The 14,117-nt window shown below is 41.1% G+C and overlaps 1 protein-coding gene across 3 annotated transcripts in view; it reads right to left on the reverse strand.

The window, feature by feature from the left end:
• Positions 1-1,367: 1,367 nt before the first annotated feature.
• RFFL (ring finger and FYVE like domain containing E3 ubiquitin protein ligase) overlaps positions 1,368-14,117 on the reverse strand; it is a 64,398-nt gene continuing 51,648 nt past the window's right edge. For all 3 annotated transcript variants that reach the window (XM_088445961.1, XM_088445956.1, XM_088445957.1), the window contains 4 exons: positions 13,328-13,405; positions 8,451-8,661; positions 7,950-7,970; positions 1,368-5,386 (listed from right to left, as the gene is read on the reverse strand). In XM_088445961.1, coding sequence (XP_088302087.1) covers positions 5,208-5,386; positions 7,950-7,970; positions 8,451-8,661; positions 13,328-13,405 — 489 coding nt within the window. In that variant the 3' untranslated portion in view covers positions 1,368-5,207. The remainder of the gene's footprint in view (positions 5,387-7,949; positions 7,971-8,450; positions 8,662-13,327; positions 13,406-14,117) is intronic.

The following is a 14,117-nucleotide window of genomic DNA, read 5'->3' on the forward strand; positions in this document are numbered from 1 at the left end:
AAAATCGCTCAGATGTATAGTTTCAGAGATATGAGATATTTTATCAATCCTACATTGCAAACGCATGAAATTTGCATTCACGTGACAGCCAAAATTATGATAATTAAGGTGAACAACCCATATTTTAGGTAATCCTTCGCAGAAGGTTATGAAGAATTATTGGGTTTTAAGTTAAAAAGGGATTTAGCAGTCTGGGAGGGTCCTAGACCCAATTATCTAATCAGCCACAGCTGAGACTAGGATGATATAAGCCTAGGTGTGATGCTCTGCTGATAAAAGGTATTGGAGTCTGGGTTGAAACTGAGATCAATGTTGCATTGAAGTTTTACCTGCATTTCTTACCGTTCCTTCAAGACAGGTGTATCTATGTATCTAAGTTTATGCATGTACTCAGTACTATCCTTAAAAAAAGAATGTTACAATTTGTAAATAAAGTATTCTTTGGTTGTTTTTTTTATATATGCTTCCAAACCCAGTCTTTAAAGAGATTATTAGGCCGCTACATTTATTGTTAATTGTTAGAAGCAGGGGGCGGTCTCAGAAACTGCGTGGACGTCTGACGCAGAGCCTGCGCAATTGGGATAGAGGTTATGTGATAACTGTGATAATTGCTAGAAGCAGGGGACGACAGATTAACAGTGGTAATCCAGTTTCTGCATAATTTTATGTATTGTTACCTTGTACTAATGGCACAATGCAGGAGATTTCACAGAAAGCTCTGTTAGAATGCTAATTAGAACTGCAGATCACAGTCCCCATTATTATCAATTGGGACTATGATCTGAGCCCTATGTACCAAACTTCAAAAGCTAAGCTTTTTGGAGTTTGGCCTAGATAGTTTACACCATTTTAAGATTGTGTAAACTGCTTTAAGCCTATGGAGATTTAGCGGAGCAGGAGAGAGCCACTGTGCGCATGCGTATTGTCAGCATAACCCAGAGAATGCTTTCACAAACGTGAAAGACTTCTACTAAATGCCGGGGATATAGCTCGCAGGGACAGTGGTTACCATAATAGTAGTCCCTGAGAGTTTCTGTGTACATAGCGGGGATATTTTCATGAAAAATGGAAATATCCCCTGAGATATGGATAGATAATAATCGCAGCAGTTTCACAATTATTAGTACATAGACCCCTTACAGTGCCGAGCTCCACTTAGCGCTGACTACACCCCAGTGTAACTCCAGTGTCCCCCAGTGCATGATGGAGAAAAATAATGTTTATTTAAACCCATGGGACATGAAGTTGAGTTTTACTCAGTAATCATTCATTCAATACCTTGAATAAAAGTTTCTATTTGTTGATAATAGACTTCATACATATGTTACATGATTGATAATATAAGATACATCACAATCTATGGTTTTTGAAATTAGTTTAACATTGCATTTTAACATGTTTTATTTGAGAATAATACAAGCAGTCTAGTCTAATTAAATGATTTGCAGAAAATGTACTGTTTATGCTGCCCATTCGATTATACCTAGCGATGGAGCAATAACGACGGTCGTTATCGCTCCATCGCTTGGTAATCACATGCAAATCGGGCAGTAACAGGTTAAAAACGACCAGCGATGCGTGCGCCCGCTGGTCGTTTTTAACATCAATCATCGCCCGACCATGACAGTCAACCTAACGATCGCAGTCAGGTTGCCATGTTCGGGGATGATTGATCTGCATACACTGAACGTCTGAACGTTCAGTGTATGCAGTTCATCCCGCGGGAGACAACGGCATCGTAATCGTGCCAACGTCCCCCGCAGCGTTAAATGGATGGGCAACATTAGTCAGACCAAATTGACAATCTGTCATTTCAAATTATAATTTAACCCACTGAGTCCATCCTTACTCCAAGCTTCACACCAGCTCTCACCAAAATATAATTAAGCCCCTATGTTTTATAGATCAATGAAGAGACCACATCATTTTATCAAATTACTTTATTACAAAACAAAATAAAGCAGAACTCTGTATTGTAAAAATATCCCACAACCTGGAGCTGAATTATCAAACTATTAATATGTTAATGATCACAGGCACATATTGCCAGTACGATGTTAAGTAAAATTGGGCACAGCACCCATTAGTCCAGTTGAAAGGTATAGCCCTTATAATTATGAGTATCACATTTAGCAGCTGAGGTCAAAGTCACTGGCACACACCTGGAGTAATTAAAGGGGAACTCCAACGACACAATTTGATTATCCAAACAAAGTTATTTATTTTTTCTGACCCTAGAAATGAAATTATAATGTTGGATCTGTGTATTGGATACAACTGTACATACACAGATCTGGTCTTGTCTAAGGGCAATTTAAGAAAGAAAAAAAATACTTTACCTGTTTGGGCAACAAAATTATCTGACAGTGGAGTTTCCTTTTAAGTTTCTATCTTTATAATTAGCCCTTGATTTCATTGCATAACATTATAATCAACATTGACATTTCACCATAAACATCTTGTTTGCCGTTACAGATTATATATAAAGAAATGGCATGTATGTTTTTACACTCCAATTATTCTACTCTGTCTAGGCCAACAGTGTGCTGCCGTGTCATAGCATAGTATATAACCCACTAAGTAAGTACATACAACTGGGCTGTTCTTGTTTATGGTAATTTTACAGTAGTAAATATTTGGTTGTATGCTATATACAAGGCTGGCTATGTAAAGGCACAATCTTTTCTGCTATTCACCTTAGATTGTTAATACCTATCCACACAATAAACAGTTTAAAAATAGTATTAAAAATATTGGATCGGTTTAAAAATAAAGGATTTCCCTATGTTTGTGCTTAGGAAGCAAGTCTTCAATAATACACTTAAAAGCAGCAGTCAGACATGAAAGTAACTCAGATAAAAGTTGTTGGAAATCCATAGTATGAAGTGCATTAGCCATAGTGTTTTTGATACAGTTCTGTAAAAAAAAGTCTAAACTGACATCATAAACCACTACAATGGAAAATACTTTTGGGCTCACAATAATAAGAAATGCAACCTTACTTAGCATATTGCAGTGCAAATAAAGAAAAATATAGTAATCAAAAAAAATTAAGCTCTTATTAATGATTACTACTAATTAACAGAGATGCTGTAATGATCCAAGTCCAATACCATTGCAGTGAAACCCTCAAAACTGGTTACTTCTTATTCCTAAATATATTATATTAGAAATCTTAACTTTTTTTTTTAATCAAACTATTAAAAACATTTATCTTAATCTTTGGTCTCTACATCCAGGAATGTGGGAAATTAAACTGTAAGATGGAGATTTGCTAAAGTACAATTAAGATGGCATTTGGCAGATTTATGTGCGTTTGTAAACGGAGATTTATGGTGCATACACACGGTCAGATATGTCAGATGAACGATTTACCAACAATTTGAAAGATTTGAACGATTTCTGCCTGTATTAAAATAAATGGAATCGTCCAAATCTGAGTGCAAACATAACAGATGTCAAGCTGGCCACACACATAGCGATATTTTTCCCGATGTGGCCGATTCCGACACATTGGAACGACAGATTGTGTAAAATATGGCCAAATCGTGAGAAAATCGTGAGTCCCCACTCACGATCACGATGCAATGCGCGTCCCCGCTGGTCGCACATCGCATCTTCAGACTGCCGTGCTGTAGGGCAGATCTGACAATCTCAGGATGCACTGGAGTAGTTAGGAGGCACGATAGATCGTGTGTCACATTGGCAGCTTTTTCATACCAAATCATGTGCAGGACTGCCGGGGAGCTCCAGGGGAGAGTTCAGGGGGAAATAGTGTACCTCGGCTGATCATCGGTATGTGTGTGGGCACCTTCAGATATCGTTATCTGACAAACATGTCAGATATGTCAGATTTTCCTTCAGATATGAACGATTGAGCGATTTTTAAAATAGTTATTGTACAGATCTGAAGGTAAATCTGACCATGTGCATGCACCGTAAAAAGTAAAACCGCACATGAAACCGCATTATTTCATAACGACAATTCCAAAACTACCATGTGAATTAAAATATAGGGGTCGATCCTATTAGCCACGATGATCTCGCCAGTGCGAGTCATCGCGGCAATGGCCGTACTTTACGGTAGCCTGGATTCGCGGGAATTTTGTACAAAGCCCTATAAGGCTGCGAGCAAAATTCTGCAAATTCGGGCACAGAGCGGGCCACGAAGGGTGTGAGGTGCCGGTCCGTTGCCGGCTTTTTAACGCCGTTGCAATGGCAACTCGTACACTTCACGGCTAATTGGATTGACCACATACTGTGTGTGAAGAATACAAATTGTGCAATGTATCAAGCTGGGATTTGTAAAAACTGCGCTTCAAACTGCCAGAAAAAAAAGGCAGTATTTTATTAGCTGTAGCTCCGATATGCCAGATAGCTGTAACAGCATGTGGTTTGAGCAATCAGGTCTATCTAAAATAATAGGTTTATAGTGTCCCATAAAATACATTAATATTGCCCTCATAATAAAATAATGTAATATTTCCCTCACAGTAAAATACATTTATATTGGCTCGATATTTAAATAAATATTGTCTGCTTAATAATTATTGACCCCATAATTAAGTCAATGCTTAATCAAAAAATAAATATTTAATCTTTTTTTTCTGTACTGATGGGGCAGACAGCATTTTGTGAGAAACAGGTTTAAATTAAATATAGTCTTTTTATTGTTTTACAGTTGCTCGAAACCACATGCGGTTTGTGACTTACAGATCACCACACATCACCTACAGCGTCAGTTTTCAGTCTCCAAATTGCTGTTTAATAAAGTTGAGAGTTTGGCTCTCAAAATCACTCGCTAGTAAATCTCCCTCCAAATCTTAAAAAAACACCTGACAATGCTCAAAGCTCAGCCAACATCAAAATGGCTTAAGACAATAGTTAAAAGGCACTACTTTATTACATAAATATAAGAGTTTTATATAAAATGTGATGTTCTCAAAATATATTTTAGGAGTTTCTAGAACCTGTACAGTCATTGTTGATGGTCACACACCAGTTAGGACAGAGAACCTTGTACATGTACCTTAAAGCACTCAGTGACAGATAAACCACTTCATATGATATTAAATACCAAGAAAGTAGTATATTGTAAAAGAGGAGATGTTTCCATGACACATAATGGGATTTAGGAATTGGCTGAAGTTTTCTTCACGTACTCTTTGCCTGTGGCTCATTCATTAGCTTGGTTGCAGCTAAGAAAGTCAAGATCGGAAGACATGTACAGCCCTCACTACATACTGTCGACAGATGGGACATTCACTCATGCGCTTGCCACACTTTGTGCAGGTTACCATGTGACCACACTCCAGCAGTACACAGTCAATAGGGCAATCCATGCAGACCTTGCATAGATTCTCATCACCTGCAGGGCCTTGTTTGCCTGTAAAATGACAAACATAAGTAAGAAACACTATTTCACAAAATCTATAGAAGATCTAATAACATAGAATCACATTAGGATGAATCACAATATATCTAACCTAATGTCACATAAACTAACATGTTCCAAGGTGCAACCAAACAACTCCCTAACCATTATCCACCACCCTGGGGTCACCTGTCATGCTTACACCATCATCACATATGTTATATGGAACTTTTGAATCTAATCACTTTTTGTAAGGCCCAGGTACACCACAATGATCTCCTCCTCGGTTATATTCCCAAAAGCACAGAACTACGATACATAATCTGGCCAAAGTTCAATGACTATGTGGCCATCCTATTAATAATCACGCCACGATTATTAAGGTACCATATCATAGATATTTTCATTTTTAATGAAAATATCCCTGATATGTACGAAGGGTACCTCCCGGACACAGCGTTTGCGGTAACAGAGGTCCCTGCAAGTTATATCCCCCGGCAAAATCTAGAAGTCTTTCACACTTGTGAAAGAGTTCTCCTGTGGAAGCCAACACTGCGCATGCACACAGTGTCAGCTTCCGCCCCCGGCCGGAAAGATCTCCATAGGCTTAAAGCAGTTTACACCACCTGAAAATGGTGTAAGCTACAGAGGCCAAACTACGAAAAGCTTCACTTTTTAGAGTTTGGTACATAGGGCTGAGATCATAGTCCCCATTGATGATAATAAGGAATGCGATCTGCATTGCTAATTAGCACTCGGCCGGAGATTTCCGTGAAAACTCCTGCATTGTGTTATTAGTACATAGCTACAATTCATAATTTTATAAAAAAAAAAAAACCCTTGATGATACATAGGCACCTACATAGGCACCTACAGAATATAATTTAATTGACTATTCACATCTATTCTAGGTTCCAAGAGCATGTATTTATTAACAGTACGTATATAAACGCACACGCTTTGCGTAGAGCAGGTGTATTCAACATGCGGTCCTACAGCTGCTGTAGTATTATACATCCCAGCATGTCCTGTGACAGTTTTAGCTTTCTCTAATAGCCAAACTGTGGCAGGGCATGCTGGGATGTGTAGTTCCACAACAGTTCTTGACGGCTGCATGTTGATTGCCCCTGATGTCAGTCCTGTACATCAATCCCTGATGAGTTCCTTTTCCAGGAATTGAACGCATGACCTCAGGACTGTAAGGCAGTATGGCATAGTGGTTAGCGTTTTAAAGAAGTGGAGAGGTGACTTCCTTTTTTTTTTCCACATGTGTTCCAAGTTTAAGTCAGAATGTGGGAGATCTTCCCTAATCCCTGGACTTTTTCTGCAATGTAGGGGGTTATTCTCCAGTCATCACACTACATATGAAGGGGAATACTTTTAAGAGAGAGCGTTTCACTTTCCAAAATGATGATGCCCCCATTTCTGGGTGCCAGGATGGGGGAAGCTATGTACTTGGGGCCTGATTTAGAGTTGGGAATAGGAGTAAGAAATAGCAAGTAACAGTGTACCTGGACAAACAGTGTTGCAATGCAAGGGGTGTAAATACATACTTTGTTTGCATGCAAGGTAAATACTGGCTGCTTTTGCATGTAGCCCACAAATGCTGGACAGCTTTATTTTTACACTGCAATTTAGATTTCAGTTTGGACACTCCTCCCAAATCTAAATCTCTCAGCACATTTTACATCTGCCCCACCTGCAGTGCAGCATGGTTTTACCAAGATGATCAGTTACTTGCTCTATCTTATGGTGCATACACACGGGACGATCTGTTCAGCGAACGACATCGCTGACCGACCTCCCTTGAAATTCCTGGTGTGCTGGATGAACGGTATTGTTCATCCACACACCAACGAAATTACCAATGACCATGCATCCCTATAGGGAATATAACGATATCGCCCAGATTGGTCTGTTTGCATGGCCGATGGACGATATCGTTATCGTCCAGGGGAGGGTGCACCGTTGGTTGCATACACATGGAACGATATCGTTCATATCGTAACAATATATCGCTTCATGTGTATGCACCTTAAATCTATTTTCAACTCTGAATCAGGCCCTTAGTCTCCACATCCTCCCCTTCAGATTTAATTTCTGCAATGTAGGGTAAGCCTCACCCCTCAGCGACATCATGCTGGCGTCGTTACATCATTAAAGTGCCACCATCCTTCCCTAACCCTGTCCATAATTGCATTGTGATTTTTTTTTTGTAACTGCAGGGCAAAGAAAAAGTGGGACTCTGTTTTCTGAGCCACACTCGTCCTCATCACTGAAGTTAAATGCTCAGCACCTTGATTTCTGTTACATGCAGATATAAGTGAAGATGCAGCAAGATGTTGAGAAATAGAGTTTTGTGGAGAGCGTTTTTATTTTCACAGAGGTACAAACTTCAACTTCTGCTTTGCCATTCCATGGAATGTCAGTTCGCACTTTGTGAACTGTATGTCACTCATCTGTAGTAATATGATATAAGAATGGATGATTCCACTGCCTGTGTCTAGCCTTCTCAATAGCAGACTGTTTAACAGGTGACAAATATACTATAGATTGTGCATGGTTAGATGCTTACCTTTTTCTTCATCCATTGAGACTGAAAAAAAAAAAAATATGAAAATGACGTATTAAAGAAGATGACAAACAGGTACAAGGCAAGATAGTCTAACAACATTTGTAAAACCTATTTTAACTTCAAAGAAATTGCATTATTTGAAGTCTGAGGCCAGTAAATACTTGCAATGTCACTGCTGCATTTGTAGTTCGGAAGAGCAGATGTGCAGGGCAGTTTGCATTAATAGTTAAGGATATGCTATTACATTTACATACAAAGATTACTGTGTGAACTAACACAAACAATGCAAAAAAATCTAAGTACATAAGATGAATAAATTGGACAAAAAAAGCAGCATGTGCTATTATGTACATAGATCATTACAATGGCCATTTGTTTAAAAAGAAAAAAGGATTTTTCTCTGCGGCTCTTATAACTATGAAACTTTAAACAATCATTTAACTAATAATTACAAGACAGTTAAAGGAGTTTTGTTTTTCTTCAGGTCCTAGCACAATATACCCTTTTGCTGAAGATCCTTCTGATCATTGTAGAGTCGGGTTACACGTTCCATCAGTTCCCACTTCTCACAGCAGCCTTTGTAGTTCACAAAGTTTCTGACCAAAATCTCCTTTAACTGACGCACAGACAAGGATTCAATATCCTCTATATTGCTGATGTCTGAGAGCGAAGCTCTCTTGCCAGGCACCAGTGTCTCTTCAGAGTCTGTTGACTATGAAATAAAGTACAATTACTTCAGATGTATTTATGCTTTTATGTTTACACTATATGCTTTTAATTAAACATGTTCACTTGCTCTGTAAGTAAACAGACACGTTCTATGTTTCATATAGCAAGAAACATACAACATGACTTAACAGAAAATGGTGAAAATGGCACCTCTTTGCACTATGAATTTTTTTACATTCTTTATTTTCAAAGGTCTTTCATTTTTAGCACAAACATATTTTGTCTGTCATCATTTATTTGTAGGGTGCCAGTCAAATCATACAGAATACAAATCATACATACAAAGTGAATAAAAGAGGTGCAGAAGAGAGACAGTAGACGGGCTCTGCTGGTAATAGCTTATAGTCTAAAGCAGAGGTTCTCATATTATTTTGGTCTGGGACCCCGTCTGACAATAACAATTACTACAGGATCCCAGTAAGTTACCCCAGAATGACCGTCACACATGCGTGGTTCAGCACACCATGCATGCACAGTAGAATTACAGAGGCACAAACAGAAGTGACTGCTAATGCGATCACTTCATTTCTTAAGCTGGGTACACATTGACAAATATATTGCCCATTCAACTGAACAACTGGCAATATATCTGTAGTGCATAGGCAGGTGTGTACAGACCATAGCTCTGTGAACGATGACTTTCACAGACATATCGCATCTGCCCTGCAGCACAGCTGATGCAGATATTTCTTGCAGATAGCTCAGCATGTTGCAGGGACCCGGTGGTGACTGACATCTCAACTGGGCAGGCAAATTTAAATGACAGCACAGACACATCGCCAGAACGATTGCGAAGTGTTTATGCACTTACCAAATGTTAGATAGATCAGCTGCTCGACATTCCCATCGGCCAAGGGTGTACCCAGCTTTACACATCGCAGGGACTATATACTTTCGGAGCTCCGGCATGTGTTTCTTAAAACATTCAGGTGAATGTTAAGTTTATGCCCCCTGCGAAGGCTTTGGGGTGACTGGAGAGGCAGTGGGTGACAGTGGATGTTTCATGTGTGTACCCCCTCTCTGTTTCTCCATCTGCAGACACATCCCATAAGGTCATACTCCGTGCTCCCCCTCCTTTCCTCTCATGCTCCCCATTTGCTATTTCTTCCCCCTCCTCCACACCATTCATTATACAGTCAGTGAGAGCAACAAATTAAAAATATGAGGTTTCATAATGGAGGATCAACTGAAGACAAAGACATTCGAGACCTAGAGACATTCTTTTATGGAATGGAAATTGGTTTGTTTGTCCCCATTAAAAGTAGCACAAAAGTATCACAGACACTAAAATAAAATGGTGGCTTTTATAGGAGACAGTTTAAAAATATACATTGAGTGTTCAAATTATTATGACCATCAGGCAATTTTATGCACAGTAGCTATTACACAGATAGTGCCCAGGGCCGGCTCTAGGGGTGTTCAACCTGAGCGGTCGAACAGGGGCGCCACCCATAGAGTGCAGACCCTTCCCCAGCATCCCGATTTCACAGTATTGTCCCGCTGTACCACCAGTGGGCTGAATTGGGTGGTCAGTCAAGTAGGGGGGGGGTTTGAGGACCTCCGGAACCCCGGAGTCTAAATGGATGCCGCTCACGCACGTGAGAGGGCTGGGGGAAGCCCAGCTAGTTAGGCTCCCCCCAGCCTGACGTTAATTGGAGGCGTGTCATGCAGGCACACCCCTCAGCTAACGTCACGTAAGGAGGTGTGGCCTATGATAGACCACACCCCCAATTTTGGCTGCGCAGCACGCAATAAGGAGCGCAGAGCACTCGGCCGGCACAGGGCGCCATTAGCCCTGGAGACGGCCCTGATCGTGCCAACCGGGTGTGGTTAACATACCGACAACCGGGATGCAGACTGCCGGAACCCCAGCATTGGAATCCTGATCGCCGAGACAACATCGACGCAGAAATCCCGACATGACCCGGGATGCCAGCATCCCAATCGGAAGGTCACCCAGGGAAAGGTAAATATCAGCCGCGGGGGAGGACGGGGGGAAAGAGTTAGATTTAGCCAGCCCGGGGGGACTTCGGTTTAGGCTGCAGGAGGGGGGAGGTTAGGCTTAGATTCAGGCACCACCAGGGGGAGTTAGAGTTAAGCAATAAGGGGGGTGGGTTAAGTTTAGGTTCTTACCGGGAGGGTTAGTATAAGGATGAAGGAAAGGAGGGTTGGGGGTAAATAGGACAGGGGGACATTACTTACCATTCCCCTGTCGGGATTTAAACCATTGGGTTGCCGCCATCAGTGTACTAACAGCCGGCATCCCATCAATCGGTATTTCATACCGATTCCATGCTGACAAAGGATGTCTGAATCTGTATAAGAACAGAAAGGAAAATGTATGCAGAGACTAATGAAGTGCATCAGTCACAAAATAATGGGCAAACAACGCAATGTGTCATACTTTGAATGGGGAATGATTGTTGGTGCGAGCATTAGCAAAACTACTGCATTGGTGAATTGTTTAAGGGCGGCAGTTGGCAAAGTGTACACACAGTGGACCAGCAGACAAAAAAATATGGCTACTGGATGCTGGAGAGTTGGCAGACTTGTTCAGTCCCATAGATGGGTAACAATCCATCCTAATTACAGACAATCTGAATCAGGGACAAATTGAGATGGTGTCTCAACGAACAGTACGCTTCACATTATATTTTATGGGCTCCAAAAGGCCTGTCCGTACGCCATTGCTATATGCCTCAAACAAGATAAAACACCATCAGTTTGATCAGGAACACAGGAATTGGTCAGTATATGAAGAGAAACTGGTCCTGGTCTGAAAAATCAATCTTTTGATTATACCAAGCAGGTGGTAGGGTGAGGATATGGAGACAACAGCACGAAAGCATGATTCCTTCTTGCATCATCACAACACCTCAGGCTGGCGGAGGCAACAATATGGTGATGCAATTTATTGCATTTGGGCTAATATTCCCCATGAAACATACCAATTGTTAGTAGAATCAATGCCTAGAAGAATTCAGGCCACATTGGACAAGAGGTGGCCTAACAAAGAACTAACCTTGTGGTCATAATAATTTGGCCTCTCAGGGTATATGGAGTAAGAGGAACTTCTTAGAACTATAGAAGATATTTGAGACAAAGGGGCTGAAGCAGAGTTGAACACAAGTCAGTTATGCAAGCAAATATGGCGTGTTTTTTGCACTGTGCATGCTCTGGAGCTGACCACACGCATCTACAGGCGATGCAGAGTTGTAAGCAATGCAGTCCTATCCTTGCTTGTAATGGAAAAGGTCAAAACTGGGTGGTAATAGGTTGTTTGCATGTAGGCTAAGTTTAGTAAGAGCATGCTGATGCAACTGCGGACTATGCAGAGTTGTACACAGATTCGCCTGTTTTCAGACGGATCTCTTGTACCTCGGACAGGGCTATTGCAAGTGCCCATGAATAATGATGGCCGCTATGTCTTTTATAGTAAGAGCAAAACAAGAAAATAAGAGTTATGGTAGACTTACCATTGATAACTCTTTTTCTTCGAGATCCACAGGGATACCATGGGGGTAATGCGGTTGTAGAGAGCCAGGCACCAAACAGTTAAAGCTTTCAGCTCCCAGGATGCCTCGGGTCCTCTTCCATATATACCCCGCCCCCAGCCCTTCAGTTTTGTAAACAAGCCTCAAAGCAGGAAAAGGAAAGAGGAGACGGAAGAAGAATCATACACCAGAAGCACTCACAGAAGATGAGGGAATCCGTGACCGAAAGAAAAAATACCCAATGCGACAAGGTGCGTCAGGGTGGGTGCCCTGTGGAAAATAGGTTATCATTGGTAAGTCTACCACAACTCTTATTTTCTTCTTCAGCGTCCATAGGGAAACCATGGGGATGTCCTAAAGCAGTTCCCCTAAAGGTTGGGGACGCTCCTGAGCAGAAAGGAGAACTACTCGCCCAAAGGAAGCATCCTGATAGGCAAAAGTATCAAAGGCGTAGAACCTAAGAAAAGTGTGGACAGAAGACCACGTGGCTGCATTGCACAATTGTTCAGCAGAGGCACCACGACTAAATACACTGCAGCTTCAGGCACGCCAAACAACCCCTCTCAATGCGTCAAGTCTTGGGTGACTCGGAAGCGCCTCTCTTGCATAAATATATCAACTGGAAGTGACAAAACTACTCTGCTAGTTTACACTAATCAATTTGATCAACGGCTGCAGCTTTGTCTCACGCCAAGTTCTCATTGTGCTTCATCTGCGACTTTGTAAGTGTCTAAAAGTAAATCTAAAAGTAAATCCTGTACGGTTAAAGTCTTGGTTGAGTGGTGTTTTGCTGCATCTGCGATGCGAATAAGACACAGAATCTAAAGAAAAAGACAGAATGCTCTACCTCTTGGAACAGCGCCCGACATCTCAAGCCGTACAGTGTATAGACGCTAGGTGTATGAGGACACATCTGTACTTGTGTATGCTTCTAACATGTGTAATACAAAAACACGCAAGATATGTCCTAAATAAACAGACTTGTGCTCAAATGTACATCGGTCCCTTTTGTGCAGTACTTGAATATAAATAAATCTAACCAATTGTAATGTACTTTAAAATTAATGCTACTATGTAAAATGTTATCAGTTCTGGTAGTGGTAACATAACAAATCACATATATAGTGTAAACATATCTTAATATAAGACTGTTACCTCAGTCTCCTCATCATGTGGATTATCTGTCTGTGCATGCGTTCTGTTTTCTGCATTCAAAGTTATAATTCCATTTGTCTGCATGAAAGAAAGAAGATGGTGAGCAAACATTATCAACATGTTTATTTTTAAAGATTTTGATACCACATTAACAGTCTAAAAACATTAGGAAGCTATAGAAAATGTCCTTAAATTACACCTTATCCATAGCAGACAGATTACATAGTGTAGATCTGTGGTGATCAGTGTTAAACAGCTTAAGTCATGCAAGTATGAAACAGTTCCGTACTATCAGACATGAAAGTGAGGAGTGTGTCATGTTGTGGTCTCAGAATAAAGAGTAGCCATTTTCTTTCCAGTACCTGTGGTTGCAAAACAAGAAAATACATATACTTTTAATTGGAAGTTTCATCAAAAAGAGATAAGAATCACTTAAAGTATAATTTATTTTGAAGGAATATAAGTGATAAGGGCCCTCATTCAGAGCCGTACGCTCTGAGCAGAGCGCACGCTCTGAATGAGGGCCGGGCTCCATTTTCATGGAGCGTCCTCCTGGACGCTCGTATAGCTGTGGGTCACCACCCACAGGCTATACGAGCGTGCATTGTGATGGTCGCGATGGTCGAGACCATCGCGACCATCGAATTTGCGAGCCGGAGCCTGCGGTTGAGGTTTTCAACCGCAAGCTCCGGAGTGATTTTGGCTCTATCAGAGCCAAAATCACTCCCACTGACATCACTAGTGATGTCAGTGGGCCGGCTTCTGACGGGAGGCGTTCCCGTGGGAACGC

This window comes from Taudactylus pleione, unplaced genomic scaffold (genome assembly GCF_031769625.1).
Source record: "Taudactylus pleione unplaced genomic scaffold, aTauple2 ptg000391l, whole genome shotgun sequence".
Lineage (NCBI taxonomy): Eukaryota > Metazoa > Chordata > Amphibia > Anura > Myobatrachidae > Taudactylus > Taudactylus pleione.